This window comes from Rutilus rutilus (assembly GCF_951802725.1).
Source record: "Rutilus rutilus genome assembly, chromosome: 21".
Lineage (NCBI taxonomy): Eukaryota > Metazoa > Chordata > Actinopteri > Cypriniformes > Leuciscidae > Rutilus > Rutilus rutilus.
This window is the reverse complement of record NC_140226.1, coordinates 14,623,507-14,651,028: the sequence shown is the minus strand read 5'-3', so window position 1 is coordinate 14,651,028 and position 27,522 is coordinate 14,623,507. Positions and strand designations below refer to the sequence as shown.

The 27,522-nt window shown below is 35.4% G+C and overlaps 2 protein-coding genes across 14 annotated transcripts; one reads left to right on the top strand and one right to left on the bottom strand.

Annotated features, from left to right (window-relative positions):
• Positions 1 to 1,275: 1,275 nt before the first annotated feature.
• Positions 1,276 to 27,522, bottom strand: LOC311281076 (uncharacterized protein). Of its 11 annotated transcripts, XM_084393727.1 has the most exons (12): positions 27,160 to 27,522; positions 23,821 to 23,870; positions 23,407 to 23,528; positions 13,014 to 13,148; positions 10,275 to 10,364; positions 10,060 to 10,153; positions 7,237 to 7,375; positions 5,833 to 5,899; positions 3,667 to 3,739; positions 3,483 to 3,560; positions 3,239 to 3,303; positions 1,282 to 2,663 (listed from the first exon to the last, which is right to left on the bottom strand). In XM_084393727.1, the coding sequence occupies exons 7-11, from the start codon at positions 7,362 to 7,364 to the stop codon at positions 3,245 to 3,247; spliced, it is 405 nt and encodes a 134-aa protein (XP_084249853.1). In that variant the 5' UTR covers positions 7,365 to 7,375; positions 10,060 to 10,153; positions 10,275 to 10,364; positions 13,014 to 13,148; positions 23,407 to 23,528; positions 23,821 to 23,870; positions 27,160 to 27,522; the 3' UTR covers positions 1,282 to 2,663; positions 3,239 to 3,244. The 11 variants fall into 11 exon arrangements, with proteins under 11 accessions (XP_084249856.1, XP_084249857.1, XP_084249859.1 ...); XM_084393730.1 differs by lacking the exon at positions 13,014 to 13,148 and having other exon boundaries at positions 1,276 to 2,663; positions 27,160 to 27,323; XM_084393731.1 differs by lacking the exons at positions 10,275 to 10,364; positions 13,014 to 13,148 and having other exon boundaries at positions 1,276 to 2,663; positions 27,160 to 27,323.
• Positions 12,946 to 24,452, top strand: map7a (microtubule-associated protein 7a). 3 transcript variants are annotated; one of them, XM_084393725.1, is made up of 15 exons: positions 12,946 to 13,166; positions 16,590 to 16,703; positions 16,929 to 17,003; positions 17,083 to 17,246; positions 18,920 to 19,025; positions 19,157 to 19,270; positions 19,477 to 19,601; positions 19,714 to 19,829; positions 20,503 to 20,723; positions 21,883 to 22,039; positions 22,186 to 22,357; positions 22,691 to 22,792; positions 23,250 to 23,300; positions 23,379 to 23,559; positions 23,801 to 24,452. In XM_084393725.1, the coding sequence occupies exons 1-15, from the start codon at positions 13,034 to 13,036 to the stop codon at positions 23,809 to 23,811; spliced, it is 1,842 nt and encodes a 613-aa protein (XP_084249851.1). In that variant the 5' UTR covers positions 12,946 to 13,033; the 3' UTR covers positions 23,812 to 24,452. The 3 variants fall into 3 exon arrangements, with proteins under 3 accessions (XP_084249851.1, XP_084249850.1, XP_084249852.1); XM_084393724.1 differs by having other exon boundaries at positions 12,961 to 13,166; positions 19,453 to 19,601; XM_084393726.1 differs by lacking the exon at positions 19,157 to 19,270 and having other exon boundaries at positions 13,033 to 13,166.

Below are 27,522 nucleotides of genomic sequence, written 5' to 3'. Positions count from 1 at the left end.
TAGTACACTGTATTTCATGCTGCACCACTTTTATTAAATCTCCGTGGCTTTGCATTACTACAGTAAAATGCATTTAAACAGGAATGCAAATGGTTGATCACTGTGCAAATAATGATTTGATATGTGGATTCCAGCTCATTTTATATATGTTTATGCTTTTTATTGCATAACACGAATTGTGCATTAAAATTGCACTCATTTAGCTGTCATATATGTGTCTGAATCGTGCAGTATTTGTTTTTTTATATATGGGTACATCGTGTACCTTGTAACTTTTGGCTGGCAGATGTTGCACTTTATGCATTGCCCTTATAGGATTAACCCGTCTAACGTCTTGGGGTTATCTTTGACTTGTTTTCAGGAAATAATATGCTATAAATATATGCTTTTTAAATTATGCAGTTATAACAGTTGATTAAAATGCAAATATTTAGTCAGAGCATGTTCTTTAACATCTCACACACATTGTGATTTATTTTCAAATGTTTTCCATGATTTTTCTTTTTTTTTCTATCACAATACGCTTTGGAAACAGAAACACACTTGTCTTATGATTGGTCTCGCATCCTAAACGAATCGATTAATTTTAATGGTTTACAGTAAGAGGGTTTAATAAGGTGTCAGTCTATTTGTTCAACTAACAGCAGGCGTGTTATCTTTAAATGCACAAAAAAACATCTTAAGTTCAGTAGCTGTGTTTTCTTTTTCTTCTTTTTTTTAGTGGCTGTTTTCTAAAGGGGAGGGCATGAAAGGGTTACATAATTCGAGTTTCCCAGTCCGCTGGCATCACCGCCGCACGCCATTGGTCGAGCGCTGTGACTCGCCTCCCACGCGCTGCGCTCGTGAACCAGCCGAGGCCAATAAACGCGTACGTGAGAGAGCGCACATCCTTCATCGGGCCAGAACATTCAAGAACCTGCATTCTGCACGTCGGCCACGGATCCGCGTGCGATTCCCAAAAACTGCAAGAACAAGCGTCACGTGAAGATCGGTTTAAACCTAACAGTGTTTTTCTTCTTCTTATTGTTTTTACTTACCGTTGAACGCGTGTATTACGGACAAAGATCACAGGTCAAAATATTTTTTTATAGAGGATTTTTAAAGGATGTTGTCACGGTTGCGACACGTAGTACGTGCGACCTAATAAACAGACTGAAGTATTGATAAATGATAAACGCATGATGCAACCTTTTTCTGCTGCAGGCTTTTTATAGTTTCACAATGTATTATTTGTGATTCTGAATATGTATAATGTTCAAGCAAAACAAAAGCATTCAATTACACACATTTAGAATTTATTAGATAGGGCATGCAAATTAAATAACCCTTATAGTCCGTTTTTGTTGTAATATCGCAAAACATGCTTAGCAAAGAACTGGTTATAAACAAAATGTCCATTTGAACATGAATGAAAACATCCTAAAAATGTCACGTTTGGTGACACAGACATCTAACATTTGATATATTGCATACCGGTAATATTTTACTTTAGATCTAGCTGAGTTAGGGTCAGTACAGTGTCTGTTCGGTTCATTGATTCAAGAAGCCCATATAATATAAGGGTCAGTGACAAAAAGGAGTCTCCTTTTAAATATTTTTTTTAAACCACGTGCTAAGTTCACAGATATGGTATGTAGGTTTAATTTTTTATTTATAAAACAAAACAACTATATTTTGTAGAAAATGATGAATGACTCTCAAATCTATTTTTTTCTATTATCCATACTGTCTCATATTTTATAAATATCATGCATTTTCATATTTTTCTTAAAATGGCTTCATGCATGTTTACACAATTATTAATCATTAAATATGAATACAATTGTTTCACTGCTTATTTTAAAGAAATAAAAGATCATTTTATAAATGCCCTCATAAAAGAAAAACAGAAAAGAGGCCCAATTCTAGAGAGCAAATATTTCCCCTAAATAAAGTCAATCTCACCAGAACAGGAGGGTTAATTCTAAAGCGCTTGTTACTTTAATTACATTTGACATTTTATTACATTAAAGTTTTTATAGGATGTATTCATGCCCACTGGAATTCGTGCATTTGTTCAAAACCTAAGAACATTCACCAGTATGCATCCATCAAGTCAAACATATCCAGATCAATTGATCTGACAGATACAATCTATAATCACCCCTATTAAGAATGAAATTGAATACAGAATAGTTGCACAACACTGGAATTCTTCAGAAAAGATACAATGTCTTCATTTCTTCATGTCTCTTTGGTAGTGATGGTGGCGAAACTTCCACCTCATCTTCAGATGGAAATGTGACACTTTCTTGCCTACGTCGCATCTAATTGGTGACCATCTGAAAAGAACAGGTGTGACCAGAAGATCAGGCTCCTTCTCCCCTGAGGGACATTGTTCATCCCTGTCTGAATTGTTGCATAACGATTCAGCTTTGAGTCAAGTATGGTCAATGCTGAGGGAAAGGGTGGATCCAATATTTCCTATGAAGTTTGATGGGCACTTTATGGGAGTCAACACCACAAAGCAGGGTTTCAGCCTGGCTCCAGAAGAATACAGAAAGCATTTCTCTCCAAATAGTGCGGGGTTTTGTTTAGTAAGAGCATTTCAGGTCGCATAATAAAGATGGTGGAACTTTCTACAGGCTTGTTTACACCCATGTCATCGACGCCATTTTTATTATCTGAGTTAAAAAATAAGATGAATAAAACACGATTATATTGTTATTTGATTTTTTTACTCAAATGCAACTTAAAATGAATAGATCACCCAAAAACGAAAATTATCCCATAATTTACTCACCCTTGAGCCATCCAAGGTGTATATGATTTCCTTCTTTCAGCTTGAACACAGTCTGAGTTATATTAAATAGCCTGGATCTTCCTAGATTTGGTATTGAATGGCATTGAAAAGTGCTTGAGTTTTAAGCGCATCCATACATCATAAAAGTAATCCATACAACTCTAGTGGGTTAACACATGGATTTGCTTCAGAAGGCATTTATTAACCCACTGGAGTCGTATGATTACTTTTATGATGGATGCGCTCTTTGGAGCTTCAAAAACTCAGCCACTTTTCAATGCCATTACAAAGCTAGGAAGAGCCAGGAGCCTCTGATTGTGTTCAGCTGAAAGAAGAAAGTCACCTACACCTAGGATGGCTTGAAGGTGAGTAAATTATGGGGTAATTTTCATTTTTGGGTGAATTATTCCTTTAGGAGTATTTTAAAAGTAGAACAGAATCATCTGAAGTGCTTACAATTTCTCAGTTAGCTTGAAGCGTTGTCCCAACACCGCCATTTATTTGAGTTGGAAGGTTTGAAGCTGCAGAAAGCACATGCATTGTTGTGTGTTAGAGTAACACTAATAACTAACCGTTAGACTATTCTGTGCATTTCTGGGATCAAAATGTGTGGTGAGAAGTAAAGGGATTTTTCAGGGATCACATTACTTTTGTGGTTTGAATTCCTTGCAATTATCTTTTTTGTTCTGGAGAGACATACCTTGAGAGAGAGTGTGACTTCTCCAAGGTTTGTACACGATTCCTTCTTGAGAGATTGTTACATCCTCAGGATCTAAACCTTCAAAGACAAGATTAAAGTGCGTCTGCTGAGCGGGTTTGATAGCATTGCAAAGTGATAAACAGCCATTCAGATTCAAAAGAAATTCATTGACAACTCAGTTTACCGATTTCATCACCGGTGATTTCATTAGCAGCAGGGTTGTGTCTGGCTCCTGATGCATCGCCCATTCTTGCCTGCTGAGAATTGCACAAGTTTAGCACAAGATTTACATCACATTTGAGCATTTATTCACTCATAGGAAAAAAAGGTTCTGTCAGGCGCTTCATGTATAAAACCTTTTAGGTTTTCCTATCATGGGATGATTTTTATGAATTTAGCTGTAATTCATTTAGTTTCAATTCATTTTATGAATTAAAGTGCCTCTATTATGCTTTTTTTAATATTCCCTTTCCTGCCGTGTGTAATATAGCTGTTTGTGATTGTAAAATGTCTGCTGTTTTAAAGATCAAAGTGCACGATAAATAAAGCTATTGTCTCCTAAAGGGAAGAATCGATTCTGAACTGCTGAAACGAGTTGTCATTAATTCCAGTCTTACTTCCTGTTACAAACCTACATAATAATGTAAGACATTTGCATAATTCTAGCCTATGGTCCTTCATTGGCTGCCCACGAACAATGTCTAAATTGACCCGCCCTCAAACACTGTATTTGCAGCTGAGACGGGAAGAGTTTGGTTTCAGGTTGTCGACATGTTGAGAAGACGCTGTTTCCAGTGCTGTGAATCCATTTGCAGGCACTTCAAAAGGATGAAGACTCGTGCTGGAATTGATATGGTAAACCCGACGCCATCATTCGTATCACTGTGTATCAAGCACTGATGAAGCCTCTGGAGCTGAAATTCAGACATGGTAACGGGATTTCGTTTGCAACATTTGCTGTCAATGGTAGACCAATCACAATAGACTGGGCCATCTGACCAATCAGAGCAGAGTAGACCAATCACAACAAACTGAGCCATCTGACCAATCGCAACAGAATGGGCCATCTGGCCAATCAAAGCAGAGTAGGCTGGTCGTAAGGAGGGGTTTAGAGAGTGACTCTTCGAACGAACCGTTTTCAGACTCTTTTTCTGAAACAGCTGGAAATGAGGGCTATTAATACAGACAAAAGGGCCGTTTACACAACAGTTTTCAACTAAATACAGAAAACGTATGCACTTTGTGCTGTTCATTTACCTGACAACAGCTTTTTGGGGGCCTGAAAACGCCAACTTTTGAAAACGCGATTCAAAGTGCACGTTTTTCAAAACGATACCGTTATCGTCTCTGTGTAAACTACAAAACTGTGAATTTGTGAAAACGGTGACATCATGTGCATTCTGTCTATAGGGCCGCAGTGTTTCTTTACAAAGTGACATCGGCATCGCCAACTACTGGCCTGATATGAATAATACAGCGTTTTTGGTTGTTTTCGCAGATCTGTGTGAGCGGGGATTGTTTTGACAATGTTGTGGTCTTACGCGAAAAACACTAAGGAAAAAACATACCCTCAGTGGAGGGAGAAAACAAGGAACAGGTGGGGTAATCAATTAAAAAATGAGTAACCATGGAAACATACCAATTAACTATGACAAATAATGAACAGGGACAAAGGAAACTAAAACTAACAGGTAAATAGAAACTTCATGTGACAGGATGCATGTAAACCTATTGTTAGAAACCTTTAAAATAGCATAATAAGGGCACTTTAAGCAGCTTGTAAACATACTTTATTACTAGAGAAAAAACACACACGAAATAACCAGTTAGTATTATGCAATCATTTAAGACATTTCTCCTTATATAGAAACTTTTTTGGCATAAAGCGTTATTTAAAATTGAGTCAAGAAACCATGAACCTTTGAGTGTATGATAGGTTAAAGAAATATTGTAATATACTAAATATAAAACAGGTTTATATGCAGTGTTGGGTGTAATGTAATTTAATTACTCTTCATTTTTCTGTAATTTGATTACAGTTACTTCTGATGTAATTGCACTAAATACTTTATAGACTACATAACAATTTTATATAAAACAATAGTGGATTTAAAACAAATTGAACTGGTCGAGGTTGATATGGGATTTAGAAAGTAATTAAATAATTACACGGTTGAAGATGTAGTAGCTGGTAATTAAATTTTTTAGAGTAACTTACCCAACACTGTTTGTTTGTTTGTTTTTATTATATATATATATATATATATATATATATATATATATATATATATATATATATAAAACAATGTCTATTTTCTTTTAGTTTTATGCCATTTCATTTGTCACTCACCACGCTCACAAGTGTCGATGATTTCTGATTTGGTGGTGCACTGTTGCTCTCCAACTCAAATGAATGTCTGTTGAGTAATAAAATAAATCAAAATTATTTGTGATTTAAAGCACGGCCATTCTTCTGATAAACTTTTGCACTTAAGTTTAATCTTTTTGTTTAAAACACATAAGTGACTTTATTGCTTATACGATCCCATTTTGCCAGTGCAATAAAGTTTAAAGCCTAAAGTTTATCCCACATGCACTGAAGTTATTGGCTGGTGTCCGAGATTGAAACTGCAAAAATCGCCAAATAAATGTTCATTAATTTTCAAATCATTATTGAATTAACAATCAATTTATATTTGAACACAAACAAGATTTAATTGCTTACAATAAATGTATGATATGCTGGGTTTAACGCATTGCTAAGTGATGATTACAGTTATTTTAATGACTTTTCCCTTGAAAAATGTAAGTATAGTTACTTTGGATGTAATTGTGTTAAATGCTGTATAGACTATAGAGCAATTCTATATAAAACAAAAGTGAATTTTAAAAATGTATATGGTTAATGTAACCTTCTCCCTTTAAAACAGTTCAAGAAAAATTTATGCGGTTTTATTAGTTTTATTTATTTGAAAGAATTAAAAGAACAGTTTCCTGTTGAGGTTGATATATGGGATTTAGAAAGAAATAAGTAAAGCAATACTTTTAGAGAGAGTAATTTGAACAGTAACCTAATTACACTTTTGAAGATGTAATTAGTAGCTAGTAATTAATTTTTAGAGCAAAACTGATGATACTAAAAGTATTGTCAGTGCAAAAATGCCTGAAGTTTTTCCAACCTGTCATGCATTGGAATTCTTGGCTGGCCTCTAGTGGTTGAGATTAAAACTGCAACTACAGGTACAGCTCCAAATAAATGTGAATAAATCTTCAAATCTTATCTTTTTATTATAATAATATTATTATTTTATTTATAAGGAATTTACCTTAATGAGTTTAAACTATGTGAATGAGACTGAAATGCTAACTGGTATTTGACCCACTGGCTTATATATCATCACTATGCAGACTTATTTGCTTGGTCTCTTTTTCATGTCTTCTTATGTGAAGCATATGTGCATATGTGAAGCACTTTAATATGGCGAAAATGTGTAAGACGTAGTTTTTTGTGTTTTGTGACAGGGCCACATTCCTGCCTCATTCCTTACAAATTAGCATAGTAGAAAATCTTGACAGTGATGTCTAGGAATGTAGCTTACAACAATAGCTTAGGTGACTTTCGGCTACATAGCTTAACTACAGGACATGCATTGTTGCCTGTTTTCAGATGACTTCATCTTTTGAGCCATGTTTTTTTTTAAACCAAAACCAAGCGAAAACACTTAAAGGTCACTCAGAAGTGTAATCCACTTACTTTCTACAGCTTGCACAGAGAACCAAGAGCGCGATGCTAATGATGAAGAGGACGATTATGGAGAGAAATGCGGCCCCTGGTTGCTCTGAGATCGCCCAGCCAAAGAGATCTGGGCTGATTGGTGCCATGATTGTGGTACCTACAGGAAGACGAATAAATTGTTGAATACATTTTATTTATCTATCTATCTCTATCTATCGCTATCTATCGCTATCTATCGCTATCTATCGCTATATCTATATCTATATCTATCTCTCTATCTATCTCTCTATCTATATCTATATCTATATCTATATCTATATCTATCACTCTCTCTCTCTCTCTATCTATCTATATATATAGTCAAAGTGGACCTCATACCATTTTCAATTGTGCCTGAATAGTGCTTTACGTACAAAAAACAGCCAATTAAAAATAGGTTCAGAATCCTGTTGCAAAGAAAGATCCCATACTTACCAAATTAAAAAACTCACAAGAAATGAACAACAATTGTTACATAACTTTGCATCATCAGGTCTGTTATATTGACTGTTTTGCCTATGTCATGATGAAGCACATCGATTACCACAGAAAGACGTTTTCACATAATGCATCCATTGACATCACCACCAGAAGATGGTTTTGATGTTGAGAAGTGCTGCAACAAATCCCTTTAGGAGGAACAAAACACCCCACACCAAATTGTAAAATCCTATTCTCAAGAAGCCACAGTTCACCCTTGATAAACCAGATGAGGCCTCTTGTTCTTCTCCTAAGGGCCCTTAAACATAAAACACCATCAACAGGGACCATTCATCCAAAAATGGATATTCTGTCATTTACTCATCCTCCAAACCCGTGTGACTTGGTTTTTTCCCATGCGAATACAAAGAACAGTGACTGAAGTTTTCAAGCTTCAAAAAAAGATACAGAAATACCATAAAAATGTGGTCCATATAACTATATTTCTATTCTTCTGAGACCATAGGATAGCTTTGCATAAGAAACGGACCAAGTGGCGATGCCTTATTTGTGAATGAATCACTCGTTTGAGTCAGGCCTTTATAACAAATTGGTTTGTGCAGTTCAGAAAAAGAAAAAAGAAAAACAGCCTGAAACTGCATCTGACTGAGCCGGTTCTAGAGTTGACTCAATTTGCCACACGCAGTGCTTAACGTCTCATTGCGGAGGAATAATTTAATTGAAATGGCATGTAAATTTAAGCCCGTTTCTCACGCAAACCTATTTTATGTCTCCAGAAGACTTGGAATAAAGCACACGAGTGGTATGGACTATTATTATGTTTTTATTTCCTTTTTGAAGCTTGATAGTTTCCATGCCTTTTCATCGTAATTTGTGTTTTTATCTGAATAACCAGAATCAAATTTCTTTGTTCCATAGAAAAAGCTAATAAAATAAGTTTGGAGTTTGCAGTTATACTACGTGAATAAACTCGAGGCCCAGAGAGAAGGAAATGAATAGTGGAATAAAGTCGTTATTTTTGTGTGTTTTTTGCGCACAAAAAGTATTCTCGTCACTTTATAAACTTAACATTGAGCCACTGTAGTCACATGGACTACATTGATGATGTCTTTATTAGCTTTCTGGACATGGACAGTATACCGTACATACATTTTCAATGGAGGGACAGAAAGCTCTCGGACTAAATCTAAAATATCTTAAACTGTGTTCCGAAGATGAACGGAGGTCTTACGGGCTTGGAACGATATGAGGGTGAGTCATTAATGACATCATTTTCATTTTTGGGTGAATTAACCCTTTAAAGGCCTGTTTCAGGGTCAAGACTTGGTTTTAGGGATAAGGTTATAATTAGGTTAAGGGTAGGTTTAGGGTAAGGGTTCGGCACTTAGTTGTGTGTGTGTGTGTGTGTGTGTGTGTGTGTGTGTGTGTGTGTGTGTGTGTGTGTGTGTGTGTGTGTGTGTGTGTGTGTGTGTGTGTGTGTGTGTGTGTGTGTGTGTGTGTGTGTGTGTGTGTGTGTGTGTGTATATATATATAAAAAGATTTAAAAAATTTAAATAAACTTTTAAATAAACTTTTAAGTACAATCAACTTGGATGTTTAAGCCATTTCAACTTAAATGACATTAAACTGAATTAAAAAAAAGTTTAATCTTGTATAACTTGTTAAAAAAAAGCTGAAAATTGCTTAACTTATTTTGAAGAGCTAAAGCAATGTTAAAACAATGTTGTTCTAACTTAAAGATCATATACATTTTTAAAGGGAAGTTTCATTTTTGGGTGAACTATTATACTGAATATACAAGTGTAATATTTGGATGAACTATTATACTGAATATAGAAGGCACTGCCACATTATATGGATTTGTTTATTCGTATAGCCGGGAGTGTTGTTGTACTTTGACCAGGACAACAAATCAAACCAGAATAACCACTTTTTAATGAATGAGTAAACCATCTTTCTTAGTGGGTATACTGTAGAGACATCTTTTACCGTACATCTGTAATTCCAACAGTACTACAAGTAAGGTAGGTAGACCTCACCCAAAACCAAAATGACACATGGAACAGATTCCAGGACTAAACTTAAGAGATCAACCTGCTCTTAGTCATTTAAAATTGCTAAAATTGCACCTCTCCTAGTTCACTATTCAATTATGCTCACTGAACAATAAGACGGCAAGACCAAATAAACGTCCTTAAAGAGAAGGAAACTAAAGAATGAATTATAAAATTGTTTAAAAAAAATTATTATAATAATATCCATTTGAAACAAAAAATAAAAGGCAATTAATAGGTATGGACTCACTTGCATGCAACATGACAGGTGGAAATTATGAGCAAAAATATAGTGAAAAGAAAATACCTGTATAGATGATAATTCAGTGACCTCCTTCAGTCAGCGACCCGTTGTTTGAAGCGTTCAGATCCAGTCCCTGGGCTGTCTCTTCTCTTGAACCCTACATATCGGTTCAGACAACAGACACCAGTCAGCCAGCTCCTGTCAGCGTAACACTGACGCTACCTTTCTGACAGGAAGGGGAAAAAGCTTTGACAGGCTCCATTTCCTCATTCTTTCACCTGTCATTATGCCATCAGACAGATCACTCATTCAGTGACTCGTGTAGAATCCTCCCTCTCACACCCGTTTTCAGATGTACTTACTGAAATCTAGTTACAGAAACAAATCAAACCAAAGAAATTTCACAGTGTTACACTAGCCATCATATTATAAACTCAACATTTTTTAATTGTTTATCAAATCACAACTGAAATATGATATATACAGAATATTACTATAAACATCTGTATAGAATTGTCATCAGAAGTCTTACCATTCAGACATCCTGAGAATCTGACAAACCTAGAAGTGCCGCCACCCTGGAAAGGCTCACCTAACCTGATTATAATCGCAAACTAGTCACTATGTGGCTATGCTGTTAAATGTAACTAACCGGAAATTTGCATTTACACAAATTAAAGATATGTACTTTGAACCTTGTGTACCTTTTAAAAGAATTCTTTTGACTCTGACGCATGTTCCAGATAAATCGAATTTACATATGATGTAATGTTATATATGAAACCGAGGCTAGCTGTCACAATGACTATACAGTATCTCAGTAACCCTAAGGTTTACTGCAAAAACGGTAACACTTTACAATAAGGTTTCATTTGTTAACATTAGTTAATGTATTAACTAAAATGAACTAACCATGAGCAATACATTTGTTATTGTATTAGTTAAAACATAGTTGTTTGTTCATGTGCATTAGCTAATGTTAACAAATACAACTTTTGATTTTAGTAATGTATTTGCAAATGCTGAACTTAGCATCAACAAAGAATAATAAATGCTGTAGAAGTGCAGTTCATTATTAGTTCATGTTGTAGTAAACTAATGAAACCTTATGGTAAAGTTTTACCAAAAAAACAACTGTATAATATAAAAAGTTGTATAAAATTACAACATTTAAATGTAATATTTATTAAATATAATATTTTTACACATAAATAATTTGATACATAGTAATATCCAATGTAAAATTTAAGTATTTAATAGGTTTTGGTAATTGAAATAAAGCTGAAATAAAATAAATATTAGATGAAAATGTAAACTTTAAATTAAAACAAAAATTAGAGATATTGCCTTGGCAACTACAAACTACTAAAATGACTAAAAGCTAAAATAAAATAAAAATAAAAGCTATATAGAAATATTTAAAAAAGCTAAAACTAATGAAAATGGCAAAAGCACATAATATTACTTAAATCTAAATTAAAACAAAAACTAAAAAATAACAATAAAAGCTCATTTAAAATATGAATAAATACTATAGTGTTAAAAACACTTAAGATTGGTTCCACAGACAGGGCTTAGATTAAGCTTCAGTTAAATTACAACATTTAAGCAGCTTTTTAAAAATGTGCCTTAGAAAAAAAAAAAATCATGAGAATAAAACAATGGCAGTGACATTTTAAAATATATCAGTGCTTAACTTTCAGTTAAAACAGCACAAACATGCATTTTAGTCTGGGACTAGTCTTGAGCCATGTCTGTGAAATCGGACATGAATGTCTTGATACGTTTTTTGCCGTTTCATGAATTGTTTTACTGTTTAAAGGTTACGGAAACGCCTATAGCAGGATATTTAATGGCGAGTTTCTATTGTGACATGCCCCACCCCAGAACCGATTTAAACCAATTTATGTTCAATAAACTTTATTTTTTTATGTGCAATAATGGTAGGAATTTTCAACCGCTTTTTTGTAGCCAAACAAAGGTTAATGTACAGAAATTGAATTAACCTACTATAGCCTTTTGACTCCACTACATGCATGAGTGGTGTGTGTCTTAGTTAAGCTTGAAGGTTCAAAACTGAGTGCTGAAAGGGTGATTTATGAGTTCACCCAACCCATTCCTCAAGGGCAATTGTCCCAAAACATGAACTGCAAGTTGCATTGGATAGAAAGTATTTGCTAAAAGAAGACTATTGCACTATAATACAAGATAACTATTAATGTACATAAAACCACCAATATGGAATCACAGTTGTTACTGATAGTGAACGCATTGCGTCATCTTTCTGTCTGAAAGCAGATTCTCACGCACAGGCAGCCGATCTGTAGAAAAGCATTATGGGATGTGAAAAGCATGTCCAAGATACAGGACAAGAACTTTCCCCATTAATCTGATCTGTGACTGGTTGTATATTTTATGTTACAAGTCACTAATCCTTGTGCAGACTGAAATCACGTTTTCTTTGCAGGGCTGCACAGTCTGCTGCTATTTCTGGACACTGGCATGCAATGTCATGCCTCCGATACGGTCTCACAATTTTGCATATCACGATCACCCAGGCAACCACTTAGAATCTTATTTGTTGTGTTGCGAATATTTCATCCTTGCTACAGCTGCTTGCATGCTATCAATGTGACAGGGCAATGCAAGGGGCTCTATGGATTTTTTAAAGAGAAACACACTTTCAATAATCACCAGCTGGATGGGTTTCTTTTGTCCGAGGATGGCACATGTGCACTCTGTACATACGTATGCTTGAGTTTGCTTGCTGTGCACGTGTGCTGGACACAGCCCAGACAGGAGCAGATCAGCTGCTCACACAATTTCCCTCAGGAAGAATTTCTGTCTCATACTCGGTCTCTCTCTCTCTCTCCATCTCCCCTCTCTCTCCCTCTCTCTCTCTCAACCAGTCTATTCCCTGTTAGGGATGCACTGACAAGCGGTTAGCTGGAGTGGAAGATTTCTGCACAGGGAACACAGATGCGCTGCATGTATTAGACGAACACACACAGACTCACAGGAGCTTTGAAACAGAAAGATGCCAGCTCATCTGAGCCTGGCGGAGCAGGAACGGGAGTGGAGGAAGACGGGAAGAACGTCAGAGATGGGTCTCGCTGCGATCGCAGAGAAAGGACAGCTGAAGATGTACGACACTGCGAGGAAACGGAAAGGTTGGTGAGAAGCAGCGATAAATATGACATTCATTCTCATCATAAACTGCTATTCTGGTTCACATTTATTGCATCTGCTAATTCAGGGTCCAAAATAAACTGCGTACAACTTTGTGGCATATGTATCCTAAAATTCTGTGTACAAACATGGACTGTATAAGCCATAAAAACATAAAACCATTACCCATGTAAATGTTTACAGTGCATACTAAATTACAAGGTATTTCTTCATGGCTAGCGCAGATAGTGACGTATTAAGAATATGTGTGTGTGTGTGTGTGATGAGGCTAGCTGAGCTATAGGTGTTTATAAGGGTCTTGCGTCACATGTTAGATGTCTATTATGTAAGGTGCCCCAATGTCAGGTACATCTGCTTTAATTAACTGACTAAAATATTCATGCATGCAAATTCAGGAGTTCTGTACTCCACACTTCGACCCTCGATGTCACTGTTGTGGTGCTCTGGAGTGTTAAGTTCACCTCAAGAGTTCACCGTTAACGCTTCAGTCAGGCGCTGAATTTGTTGTTCTACACAGCAACAGTAAAACAAATGTTGCCTTTGTAATGGTGTACAGGCTTTGGGCTGTCTTGATTCATAGGACAGTCAAAACTGGCACGAGACAGGTCTCATGTTCATCTTTATATCTGCCTTTTGGCCCACAAGTTTTGTTTACAAAGGTGTTTTTAAAGACACTGCTGTGATAGAGAGAGGTCTGCATGGTATGGTAGGCCAAGCATGTATTTGCTTTAATACACTAATCGGTTAAATATATAGGATTATCACGTTAAACAACTCTAAATTATCTTTTTATCCCCAGGTTAAGGACACTTCTCTGGCAAAAGCATTGTTTCATACTAGTAAAGCACCGCTTTTAACCCTGGGGTTGTCTCAGTTACGAAACCGGATGCCAAAGATATACTGTATGAAAAGTTGAACAATTTAACCCTGTGTTAAAAAGCCTTTTTTGTATGTGGCTAAAATGGTTCAATATCTATTTATTAGCTAACACCATGTTTTTCTTCATTATTTTGTGGTTCGGTGTTTGAAAGAAGCCTCTTATGCTCACCAAGGATGCATTTATTTGATAAAAAAAAAAAAAAAAAAAAGTTTTCTATTTTAAATGTATTTTAAAAATGTAATTTATTCGTGTGATGCATTTTCAGCATCATTACTCCAGTTTTCAGTGTCACATGATCCTTCAGAAATCATTCTAATAAGCTAATTTGCTACTCAAGAAGCATTTCTTATTATCAGTGTTGAAAACAGTGCTGCTTAATATCTGCTTAAAGGGGTGGTTGATTATGATTTCACTTTTCTAACTTTAGTTAGTGTGTAATGTTGCTGTTTGAGCATAAACAACATCTGCAAAGTTACGACGCTCAAAGTTCAAAGCAAAGGGAGATATCTTCTTTTAAAGAAATTCCTTTTTAAGGACTACAACAAACGACTGGTAGAGACTACACAAGCTTCCTCCCGGGTTAGTGACATCACAAGCCCTAGAATTTACATAAACCCCGCGCCCTGAACGCGATTCATAGATTATCAAGACAGAATATGCTAATCAATGACTAGACGATAACTACACATAAGCTACATAAATTCATCAACTAACCATTCAGAAATGTCCTGTTGCTTCTACATGTCACTTCTTCCTGAGTCTCTCCATCATTGTCTGACTCCGGTTTGAACATAAAAGGCTAAAAGTTCGGAGTAATCGGAGCTGCTCACACACAAACACAAATGAGCTGTTGTAGCTCCGCCCCCTTTGCCGGGAGCAGCAGCTCATTTGCATTTAAAGAGACAGACACAAAAACTGTGCGTTTTTGCTCAGCCTCAAAAAGTGACAATTTTAACATGCTATATACAAATATCTGTGGGGTATTTTGAGCTAAAACTTCACATACACACTCTGGGGACATCAGAGATTTACTTTACATCTTGTGAAAAGGGCATTATACCACCCCTTTATTTTTGTGGACAACTGTTCACCGAAGAATCCTGAGAAAATGCACCAAGTTCAAAAGAACAGCATTTATTTGAAATAGAAATCTTTTGTAAAATTATAAATGTCTTACTGCCACTTTTAAATCAATTTAATGTATCTTTGCTGAAGTCTTAATTTCTTTACAAATTCTACTGACCACACTCATGAGACAACGGGATTGGTGCAAATCTGAATAACAATTATGAAACCAATACATGCGTCACTAACATTTTTGAATTAACAATTGTGAGCTTGTTTGAAGAATTTTTGAAGAGATAGAGATCACCATGAAGGCTTCCACTATGCCAGTGGTTCCCAAACTGGGGTACGTGAGGTGACAAAGGGGATACGCGAGTTTTGCCATTCATTTAATTCCACCCCACCTTAAAATAACATTAAAACCGAACATGTAGTTCTAACAGGCAAAATAGTGCCGTAAAAGGTCAAATACATGACATCCAATCAAATTACCTCATCTTTTGCAGTCAAAACTGATTATGCTGCCGTATCAAATTGCACTACATCACTGCTGTTCTCGACAATGTACCTTTGTAAAAGTGGGGATTTAGCACTTACCACCATGAAGCACAAATATAGACAGACTGCATAGAGATCGATTTAGACTCAAACTCCGTTTAATACAAAAACATACCCTCTATGAGTTCTTGTTTTTATTGTTGATATGTCATGAGCAAAAATGCAATTTTTCACAAATATCCACACGATTGCAAGTGTGACATTGGTTTAATACAACAGTTCAACACAGTATTATCAATATTGTTTGCTCTATTTTGCATGAGATAATAGTTCCAACGAAAGCCACAGCAGAACTGTTGTGAGTGTCCAAGCAACACACAGCAGTGTTTCGTTGGTGAACGAATCTGCGGCTTTGAACGAATCGGTAGAGTCAATGATTCAATGACTGATTCATAAATATAGCCACTTGCTTCCGAATGAATGATTCATTCAATGAATGAATGACTAGATGGCTCACTCATTATGAAAGTGACAATGCCACCTACTGGCAGTTTAAGTTTAATATTTAAAAGTATCACTTTGTTTTAACCATCCTTGCATTTTTCTCTATAGATTTTTTTTTAATTGAAATCATTATTTTATAAAAGGGAAAAAAATCCACCAGAAAATAATTTAAGGGGGCAAATATTGTCCATTAATGGAAAAGGAGTGACTGCAGTCCAAGTAGAAGAGACGGGGTACGCAGAAGGATGTTAAATGCCTCAGGGGGTATGCCACTCTAAAAAGTTTGTGAACCAAGCATTCAGCTAAGCATTCCTCATTCCTGTTATGTTGTAAATCTTAACATCCCTTAACTTCTAAACTGCCAGTCTGCTTTTCAAACTGGGTTGGAAAGTCTGGTGAATTTTTAGAGACCAAAAAACAAAGATTTTTATGTTTGGTGTTTTTGTTTTCCCCCCAGATTCCAGATCTGATGTGAAACCCACAGCCCTGGAGCAGAAAAGAAAAGCATGTGCTCCACAGCACATTAAATCAGCACAGATTAATATCCATAAACGAAATGGAAATAATACAGGTCTGAAATAGCTAATATTTATCCATCAATTCAATTTGCGTTTTCCTTTCTCAAACCCTTCAATTTCCTGATACTGCTGCCATGGATACAAAGTCAATAAAGAAAAGTCTTTGAAGCTGAATCTTTTCTGAGCTCTTCCCAGCAGCTCATTTATACCAACATAGTTGAATTTATTATATTATATGTGGCATAAAACATTTCAAATAGATTTTTTTTGTAATTTAGAGTCAAATGCGAAAAAAGTGGACGAGAGATTGCGATTGGCCCGGGAACGGAGAGAGGTGTACCAAAAACAGCTAGGTATTTTCCTTACTCTCAACATATAACATCATTACCAACTGAAGAACAAACAGATAGCTTTTCTTTTTCTGAACTGTAGCGTTGCGCGAGAACGGCTGGCTGATGAGGGAGGAGCGGGCCAAGCAGTTTTACGAGAAACACCTGGAGGAGCGACGGAAGAAGTTGGAGGAGCAGCGACAAAGAGAGGAAAGGAGGAGGGTGGCGGTCGAGGAGAAACGCAGACAGAGGATCAAAGAAGAAAGAGTGAGTTTGTGCATGAGATAAATTGTGACTGATGCTTGGTAGGAGAGATTTTCTTCATATAGTTTATATATGCTACCAATATACACACATATATAAGTTTTACAGATATAGGGCGTTTTACAGCCCTAAAATAAATAAATAGATTTTAATTTAATTAATATCATTGTGGAAACCATGATACCATTCAAACATTTGTGGTAAGATTAAACAGAGCGAAAGTACTACTTTTATTCATCAAACATGCACTAAATTGATCAAAAGGGACAGTAAAGACATTTATAACGTTGCAAAAGATTTCCATTTAAAAAATACTTTAATACATTTAATTAATAAATGTAATAAATGTTATTTGGACTTTCTATTAATAAAAATCCTGAAAAATAAGATGCATTATGGTTTCCACAACAATTTTAAGCAGCACAACTGTTTTCAACACTGATAATAATCAGAAATGTTTCTTGATGCAGCAAATCAGCATATTGTAATGATTTGTGAAGGATCATGTGACACTGAAGACTGGAGTAATGATGCTGAAAATTCAGCTTTACCATCAGAGGAATAAATACATTTTAAATATAATACATTCACATAGAAAACAGCTATTTTAATTTCTAATAAAAATTTCACAAATTTTTTTTACTGTATTTTTGATTAAATAAAATGCAGCCTTGGTGAGCAGAAGAGACTTCTTTCAAAAACATTAAAAGGCTGTCAATTAGCACTGCATTATTCATATACTTTGTCAATAAATACCTTGAGATGGCTTGCAAAAACACACATAAACCCTATATTGTCGAAATCGTGTGTTTGTCTTCATGTTAGTCAAAACGTTTCTGCTTTTTATTCGGCTGCTGCTATAGCAAATAGCTGGATGTCTTTATCCATTTTACGGATTTCCTGGAACGTCATAAGTTATTACTTTTATAAATCCGTTTTGAACTTTCTGTGAGAGAGCGCCCTCCGGCTTTGCGTATGAATGAAACATACATTACATAAGAGAGTTATTGCTCCATAATGTTCAGATCGCCTCGTTTTAAACGACAAAGCAATATCACACGAGTGCAGTTTTTGTCCCGAATAGCACGAGTGCAAATTATTAATTTTACTCAACAGTTCAATAAATAAGAAGTTAATATTGTGTTCATAAAGAGAGCCACTTACTTCATTCCTGAATGAAATCAGCCGTTTCAACAAATCGAATGAAAGAATGACGCAATTACTCATTTAGACATTTACCTCCACCTGCTGATAGCTTTAGTTTCTTATTTAGAGTATAATTTCATAAAAAAATAATAACAAAAATTCATAAAAAAACCCATTAGAGGTATAGTTCACCTAAAAAAAATAAAATTCTGTAATTTACTCACTTGACAGCCCCTTTTTTTTGGTAATAATATACATGCATACATATACACACAGACATTATTTACATAAGGGTAAAAGCGTCTGCTAAATGCATAAATGTATGCAATGCATGTATGTATATAGATCAAAAGGTTTTTAAGCTCATAAACTGAGCGAAGTGTCCACATTTTTGATTGGTAGTAGTGTATATCATCAGTTTCCTAAACACTAGCGATGACTGCAGCAACGATGATGAAAAATTGAGATTTTGCAACCATGATTAAATATGGAGCATGGAATCATGGGAGTGTTTTCATCCCACGTTTTAGGAGCGTTTTGAGTCTGTGGTGCGGAAGACGATGGAAAAAAGTCAGAAGGCCAAACAGAAACCTGGCCACTGCTCACGAAGGGTCACCAAGAACGAAAACAAAAATGGTGAATATCTCAATGCATGATTCAAAACACAGTAACTGGCACTAAAACTGTCTTCTAGCCTCGCATCTATTTTCCCCAACTCACTTTCTGACCTCTTCCTGTTGGTCGCTCTGCTTTCTGCTCTTCTCTAGCTAAACACCGTTCTCTTAGTCAGTGGGAGATTGACCTTGTCCGTCGTCTTCAGACCCCTACAGTCTCTTATCTAGCCAGAAGCAAGAGTGCTGTGTGTCTGTCACGAGACACAGGTATCACTTTAGAGTGACGAACTGCATCTTTCATTCTGATGTTAAAAGTGAAAACCAAAGTCTGCAGCTTTGTGTAATAAATATAAACTTTCTGTTTTCTTCTCCTGCTCATTGCTTCACCTGATTTCTCTGTATTCATTCATCCTTATCTTACAAAAAAAAACAACAACATACATCTTCAGTTGTTCATGTTTGTCGTCGTTCAGCCTCATGTCATACCATGAACTCCAGCACCATGCGAAAGCCAAAGGTGCATTGTGGGAAAGTGCCAAGCAGGCCTGCAAGCTCAAGTCCAAAAGTCACCATCCGCAGAACCACCAACAGAGAGCTGGTGGGAGTTAGAACTTTTTTTTTAATTGTATTTTTTTAAATACAACCCCCAAAAAGTTACTTTGTTGCATGGAGTATTGCATGTAAATGTTTTTTTACATATATTATATCAGGTGGCAAAAGGTGATTTTGAGGAACAAGACTTGAAAAAGCCACAACTACAAACAACTGAAATCAAGCCAAAACAGGACACAAACCCACCGGGGCATACTGTCCTTCCATCATCATGGTACTTGTTTTTTGTTTGTTTTTTTGTAATCTTAGACTTAAAGGGATAGGTCACCAAATAATGTACATTTTGTCATCACTTACCCTCAAGTTGTTCCAAACCTGTATGAGTTTCTGTCCTCTGTTGAACACAAAAGAAGATATTTTAAGAATGTCAATCAGTCGACGGTAGCCATTGACTTCTATAGTAGAAAAAGAGAATACTATGGAAGTCAATGGCTACAGTCAACTGTCTGGTTACCAACATTTTTTAAATATCTTTTGTGTTCAAAAGAAGAAATAAACTCATGCAGGTTTGGAACAACATAAGGGGGTGTAAATTATGACAATTTTATTTTTTTTCTCCTTGTAATATCCTTACTGTCTAGGCCAGGGAAACAACTGAGATAATAAAGCTGAACTATATGGAGTAAATTTCATAAATTTCAGTTTCATGTCATTTGTCCTTGCATGTCATGCAGAAGAGCAGTGGCAAAGCACAACTGACATAAGAAACAACTCCAGCAGCGACAGAGAGGCTAAAGTTGTGTAGTACAGCTTTAAAAAGATCTCACTTGTGATTTTACTTTCCTTCAAGAATGAGTACCACTTAACTTTTCTCACACTCAGAAAAATAAAAAAATGATACGGTGGGTAATTTTGACCCATTCTCTTTTTATATAACCATTTCCAAGGCTGCAGAACAGATCGCATGTCAGACACGCCACACTTAAACAAGATAGTTTACCTCCGCTGCCAGAAGAGGAGGATCTAGAACCAGAGTATGAACTCTCCTCCGGTCATCTACAACCTGACAAAACACTTACTCAACAATGTCTGCGAGATAACCAGCTCCAGTTGAATCCAGCTGCTAAAGGGCCTCTGAATCCACCAGCAGGCTCTCAGATTCCTAATGGTTAGTGAAAGACTCAAACATTTTCCAATGATTCCCACGATTTAATGATATTAATAAATCAGTTTAGAATCTTTTATGCTGAAATGGTTCGTGTTGGGTATTTAGGTTATTTATTATTAAGGAAGGATTAAAATATTAATTTGCTGAAATGCGAAGGAAAGGAAAAGGAAAGGAAAAGGAAAGGAAAAGGAAAGGAAAAGGAAAGGAAAAGGAAAGGAAAAGGAAAGGAAAAGGAAAGGAAAAGGAAAAGAAAAGGAAAGGAAAAGGAAAAGGAAAAGGAAAAGGAAAAGGAAAAAGAAAAGAAAAGGAAAGGAAAAAGGAAAAGGAAAGGAAAAGGAAAAAGGAAAGGAAAGGAAAGGAAAAGGAAAAGGAAAGGAAAAGGAAAGGAAAGGAAAAGAAAAATGAAAAGGAAAGGAAAGGAAAAGGAAAAGGAAAAGGAAAGGAAAAAGGAAAGGAAAAGGAAAAGGAAAAGGAAAGGATTAACAGATTTGCGGAAGGAAGGAAGGAAGGGATTAAAAGATTTGCGGAAGGAAGGAAGGAAGGAAGGAAGGAAGGAAGGAAGGAAGGAAGGAAGGAAGGAAGGAAGGAAGGAAGGAAGGAAGGAAGGAAGGAAGGAATTAAAAGATTTGCGGAAGGAATGTAGGGATTAAAAGATTTGCGGAAGGAAGGAAGGAAGGGATTAAAAGATTTGCGGAAGGAAGGAAGGAAGGAAGGAAGGAAGGAAGGAAGGAAGGAAGGAAGGAAGGAAGGAAGGAAGGAAGGAAGGAAGGAAGGAAGGAATTAAAAGATTTGCGGAAGGAATGTAGGGATTAAAAGATTTGCGGAAGGAAGGAAGGAAGGAAGGAAGGAAGGAAGGAAGGAAGGAAGGAAGGAAGGAAGGAAGGAAGGAAGGAAGGAAGGAAGGCATAAAATATATGGATGGGATGTTTTTATTAACAGATTAATTTTGCTGCAGGAAGTGCAGGATTTATTATTAAAACAATAGGCAGATTCATAATTTGTTCACTGTGTTGGGAATAGGTTTCAGTATCTTTAACTAATCTTCTTTGGCAGTTCTTGTCTTGAGTTTTAAAAAGTGCTGTTGACACCATGAAAGTGTTTGTGGAGGTATTTTGAATACCCTGGTGAAATATCTCTATCTTCTCTTATTCACTTTCAGGACCAAGTCAGATTGGTGACGGTGCTCAAGTCAGACCAAATACTTGGACTACAGACCCGGAGCAGGCCAGTCGCATACTGGCAGAGAAAAGGAGGCAAGCCCGACTCCAGAGAGAGAAAGAGGAAGAGGAACGCAGACAGAAAGAGGAGACAGAGAGGTATACTTTAGTATTCTTACCTTTCCTCTATCAGTGTAAGATTTATTTTGTGTCTAAGTATTTTAAAGCTTAACTTTTCACGATGACAGATGTAAATTCCCGAAGTGGTTTAGGTATCTCAATGAACTTGTGTCTCCTCTTTGCAGAAAGAGCAGAGAGGAACTGGCCCGTCGGAGAGCCGAAGAACGAGCCAGCCAGGAGGCAGAGGCCCAGAGACTGGAGGAAGAAAAGAGGAAGAGAGAGGAAGAAGAGCGACTTCAGGCTGAGGAGGAAAACGCTCGCAGACAGAAAGAGGAGGAAAAAAGGCTTCAACAGCAGGTATTAAAGCTTTTTCCATTCTCAGTTTAATACGTAGAAAATGATAAGGCCATATGAAAAGTGTTCAGTGATTTTAAGGCAGGACTGTCTATTTGGACAGAAGGAGAAACGCTCGGGAAACATGTTGGAAAACAATCATTGTTCAAGACTTTTTGCAAAAATACAAACTTGAGCTTTAAATAATATAGAGCTTCATATGCTACTCTTACTGACATTACCATCTTTTTTGCTTCAGACCATTTTCCCCCCTTCAAATAAAGCAGGGATCATATCATATTAGATGGATCAGATTGAATAAAAATTCCTATAATGCTCCATATAATGTGTTCTCAGAGAGAGGAAGAGGCTCGTCAAAGGGTGCTGGCAGAACAGCAGAGACTGGAAAGAGAGAGTCGTTTCCAGAGAGAGGAGGCCGAACGCCAAGAACGGAAAAAGGTAAGCCTTAGGATACGTCTACTTTTATTCAGCAAGGATGTATCGGATTGATCAAAAGTCACAGTAAAGACATTTATGATGTTTAAAAAAAAGATTTCTATTTCAAATGAAAAATGCTGTTCTTTAGAACTTTCTATTAATCAAAGAATCCTGGAAAAAGTTTCCACAAAAATATTAAGTAGCACAACTGCTTTCAACATTGATAATAATAAGAAATGTTTCTTGATCAGCAAATCATCATATTTAGAATGATTTCTGAAGGATCATGTGACACCGAAGACCGGAGTAATGATGGCTTTACCATCACAGGAATAAATTATTATAAATGAGCAATATTACTGTTTTTACTGTACTTTTGATCAAATGCAGCCTTAAGAGACTTCTTTAAAAAATAAATAAAATAGATTGATATTGCAGTTGTACATATATATTGTGCTTTCAAATTTATCCATATCAGCGCCTGGAACAAATCATGAAAAGAACAAGAAAGACAGACTCTGAAGACAAGGTAAGCCTATCACAGTCTGGCAGGCTCTTTGTTTATGCCTCATCTAGAAGCCCTGCTCATTTTTTTTGTCCCCATTAGAAAACAGCATCGGTGAAGGATAACTTGCCTTGTGAGAATGTGAAGCCTGTAATCAGGCTACCAGGTCCTGGAAAAACGCCAAATCTGGAGGAGGATATGCTTCCTACTGTGGCCTTCAAGGAGCGCCGATCCTTCCGCAGTCTTTCTGGCCTGGATGAGATACAAGCCCATCAACAAACTGGTATGCAAATAAATTAATCTGTGGATAACTTTTGAAATCTTCACTTAAATCGAACATAACTAAATATAACAATGTAATAGTATGCAACTCAAGATTAAATTTGATTATTCAAGGATTAGATTAAATATTAGTATACTATTAAATGCATGCCACCTGTTTTTATATTATGAATACATTAGATTTAAATAATGTTGTCATTCAGTTGGTATACAAAACATAATTTCTCCCCTCCATGCTTCAGAGGTTATTTAACCAACGGACCTGTCATATGATGCCACGACCGTCAGAGCAACTTCAGCAAGCTTGTCTTTCTGAAAAACACAAAAACAACATATGCACATGATTTCCCTGCACTTTAAAAAACCTAACAAGTCACAATTCCTTCGACAGAACACAGTTCTTTACCTTACTGCCCAATTAATACAGCCAATTACTGCTTGATTTGCTAGAGTGACATCATGCATCGCTGAGTAGCCAGATAACTTTGGGTGACTTAATAATAATAATAATAATAGTAATAATGACTTAAAGGTACATTACCCACCAAATAAAACTTGAATGCTTCATATTTTAGCTTTAATTTAGTCATATTTTATGTTTTAGTCAGTACGTTTATGGTGTTATGAAGAGAAAGCTTTCTCTTTGAATCTCTGAGCAGTGATGTGATAGTCTTATGGATTTATTTGTCTTATCAGGCACATATAAACAGCACTTCTCTTGCACAAATGCGCTACAGTTCAAAAGTTTGGGGTCAGTATCATTTTTTTTTTTTAAAGAATTAAAACTTTTATTCAGCAAGGATGCATTAAAATGAAAGTGAAGACTAAGATTGTTAAGAAAAAATATTTAAAATAAATTCTTTAAAATTTCCTAAATCAAAGGATCCTGAACACAAAAAAAAAAAAAACGTTTCATGATTTCCATAAAATATTAAGCAGCACACTGGTTTTTACCATTGATAACAATAAGAAATGTTTCTTGAGCAGAAAAGCAGCATAATTTCTGAAAATTCAGCTTTGCATCAGGAATATTTTAAAACAGAAAAACAGCTGTTTTAAATTATTATCATATTTTTACAATATTACTGCTTTTTTATTAAATAAATGCAGCCTGCATTTGAACAAAAATCTTACTAACCCCACAATTTTGAATGTTATCATATGTGTACAGTATTTCTTTATAACCAGATATCTGTGTATTCATGTAATTAAGGATCTCTCTTTGCAATGCTGCTGTTTTGAGGGTACAAGTGTATACAGAGGTAATTTCCATCTGTACTTATTGCAGAATAGTGCTTTTGAATCACAGTATTATGCCAGACAGGTGAGCTCATGAATTTCCACAGTTTTTGTAGCTGGTTTTGCACTGCTGCTATTTAGCTGTTCCAAATAAGAACATTTCCCCCACCCCTTTTTCGCACATCAAAATGTATGATTATTACGTGCTCGTCTGCCTTATGAACATTAATATAGTGTGCCGGTACCCGCTGACCTTGTGCAATGATAAAGGCTTATGCAAATAAGGTGTAAAGATGTAAACATTTAATTAATTTTTTTTTATTGGTGTAAGTAAATAAGCTTAAAAAAAAATCTGATTGGTTGTTGGTGTGTTTTTTTGACCACAGTCTACAAAAATACTATTAAAATGGAGTAACCATTGGATTTCTCATTGAGGTTTTGCATTAGCTGAAATTATTGGAGGACTGAATGTTCTTGTATCCAAAAAAACATTGTTACATGTATGGTGAGTGGGATGCCAGATGGGCAAACGGTAAAAGAAAACCTCAGATGAGAAGAATCCTGAAGAACAGAAGCAAGTCCAGCAGAGAACATGTAGTTCAGTACTGTTAATTGATTTTTGCGAACAAAATAAAAGCTTGCAAAGAACTTTTAGCTTTATAAATAGCCTAATCATTTTTCAGAGGTTCTTAGAAGTGCTTACATAGACTAAATTGTGTTACAAATACATAACAATCATAAATGTAAATAATTATTGTGTGAATTCCCTAGTAAAAATCTTTGAGAACTACAAGTAAAAAAAAAAAATTTTACAGGAAATAATCTTTTAGTAACATATGTATAATTATTTACATGTGTGTGTATATATATATATACACAGTGCTATGCATAAGTGAATACACCCATGCTAAAGTTGACTAAAAAGAGGAATAAAAAATAATATTTTGGAAATTGAACTTAATGCCTTAATTTAAAAAATTAGGAAAAATCTAACCTTTAAGGACAGCAATTTTCTTTGTGAATGAATAATGTATCGTAAATAAATAAATGTTCTTCCTTAAAATACATGGTGCATAAGTGTGTACACCCATATGTTAAATTTCCATAGAGGCAGGCAGATTTTTATTTGTAAGTATTTTTTTTTTTTAATTTTTAGGATACTATGCATCCTGATAAAGTTCCCTTGGCCTTTGGAATTAAAATAGCCCCACATCATCACATAGCCTTCACCATACCTAGAGATTGGCATGGGGTACTTTCCATAAGATCATCTCTCAATGCAAATCAAACTAGCTATTAGGCTAACTGAAATAAAACCATGCCAATCTCTAGGTATGGTGAAGGCTATGTGATGATGTGGGGCTATTTTAATTCCAAAGGCCAAGGGAACGTTATCAGGATGCATAGTATCCTAAAAAAAAATTAAAAAAATACTTACAAATAAAAATCTACCTGCCTCTATGGGAATTTAACATAGGGGTGTACACACTTATGCACCATGTATTTTAAGGAAGAACATTTATTTATTTACGATACATACATATGTATGTGTGTGTGTGATATATATATACATGTAAATAATTATACACATTACTAAAAGATTGTTTCCTGTCATTGTTTTTTTACTTGTTCTCAAAGATTTTTACTAAGAAATTCACACAATAATTATTTATCATAATAAATGATTTAATATTTTTATTATTTATACATATACATATACATACATACATATATATACACACACATACACACACACACACACATACATATATATATATATATATATATATATATATATATATATATATACACACACACAAATATAAATATATTAATATAATAAATATATAAAAAATATACATATATACAAATATAAATATATAATATATTTTAAAAAAATTATATAAATATATATATATAATAATAATACAAAAAATATATATTTTTATTATTTATATTTTAAATAAAGAAAAAAGAAAAAGGTCAAATATAAAATAAGGTTATTTCGAAAATGTTATGTCGATTTTAAGCACCGTTAATGTTTTTGTAATACTTTTTAAATTATTTTAATACAATTGAATTCAACCGATTATGCCCAAAATGTGACATTGTTGTAGTTATAGTTATACAGACAAGACTTCTAAATCTCAGACAGGACAAAATGCTGCATTTAAAAGTAGCTACTTGTCATGTTAGGTTGATTTCATGTTAGATAATAGTTTATCTAACAAAAATACGATTTGTTCCCCCTATTGCTTAAAAAAAGCAAAATGGGACAGCATTGTACCCTATTCCTGGAAAGTGCCAGATATGCAACATAACAGACACTAAACCTCGGGGGATTGAATTTTGCAGCACTTACCAGATTTTGTGGGATTAAAGTGAGTTTTAACAACATTTGGTTGGATCATCCGAGCAAAACCGCGTTAGTTGACAAAGGCGTCGTTCTTTGAAGACGGCAGTTGAATTCTCAGCTAAAGTTCGGCTAATTGGATCACCTGTCCACAGTTACCGCTTGACTGTGTCAGAGTCGACCAACTGTTTCCCCCTCTATCATCTGTGGTCTCACACATGCAGAATATGAAGTATGTAAATTATATCGCTTTGTGCTTAGCCAGTAATTTTATTTGTGTATTTATTTACAGCTATATTAATCTGAGGTGTTTCGACAGCTTGAGTAGCTCGACATGGACAGAAGATATAAACAAACGTAGATGTTTGAGTC

Coding starts and splice junctions, on each gene's coding strand:
- LOC311281076 (XM_084393727.1), bottom strand. CDS start 7,364: ATGGCACCAATCAGCCCAGATCTCTTTGGCTGGGCGATCTCAGAGCAA. Junction 3,561..3,666: donor AATCACCGGTGATGAAATCG/GTAAACTGAGTT, acceptor TTGTCTTTGAAG/GTTTAGATCCTGAGGATGTA. Junction 3,304..3,482: donor AAGTCACACTCTCTCTCAAG/GTATGTCTCTCC, acceptor TGCTTTCTGCAG/CTTCAAACCTTCCAACTCAA.
- map7a (XM_084393724.1), top strand. CDS start 13,034: ATGCCAGCTCATCTGAGCCTGGCGGAGCAGGAACGGGAGTGGAGGAAG. Junction 17,247..18,919: donor AGAGGATCAAAGAAGAAAGA/GTGAGTTTGTGC, acceptor CCCACGTTTTAG/GAGCGTTTTGAGTCTGTGGT. Junction 23,301..23,378: donor AGACAGACTCTGAAGACAAG/GTAAGCCTATCA, acceptor TGTCCCCATTAG/AAAACAGCATCGGTGAAGGA.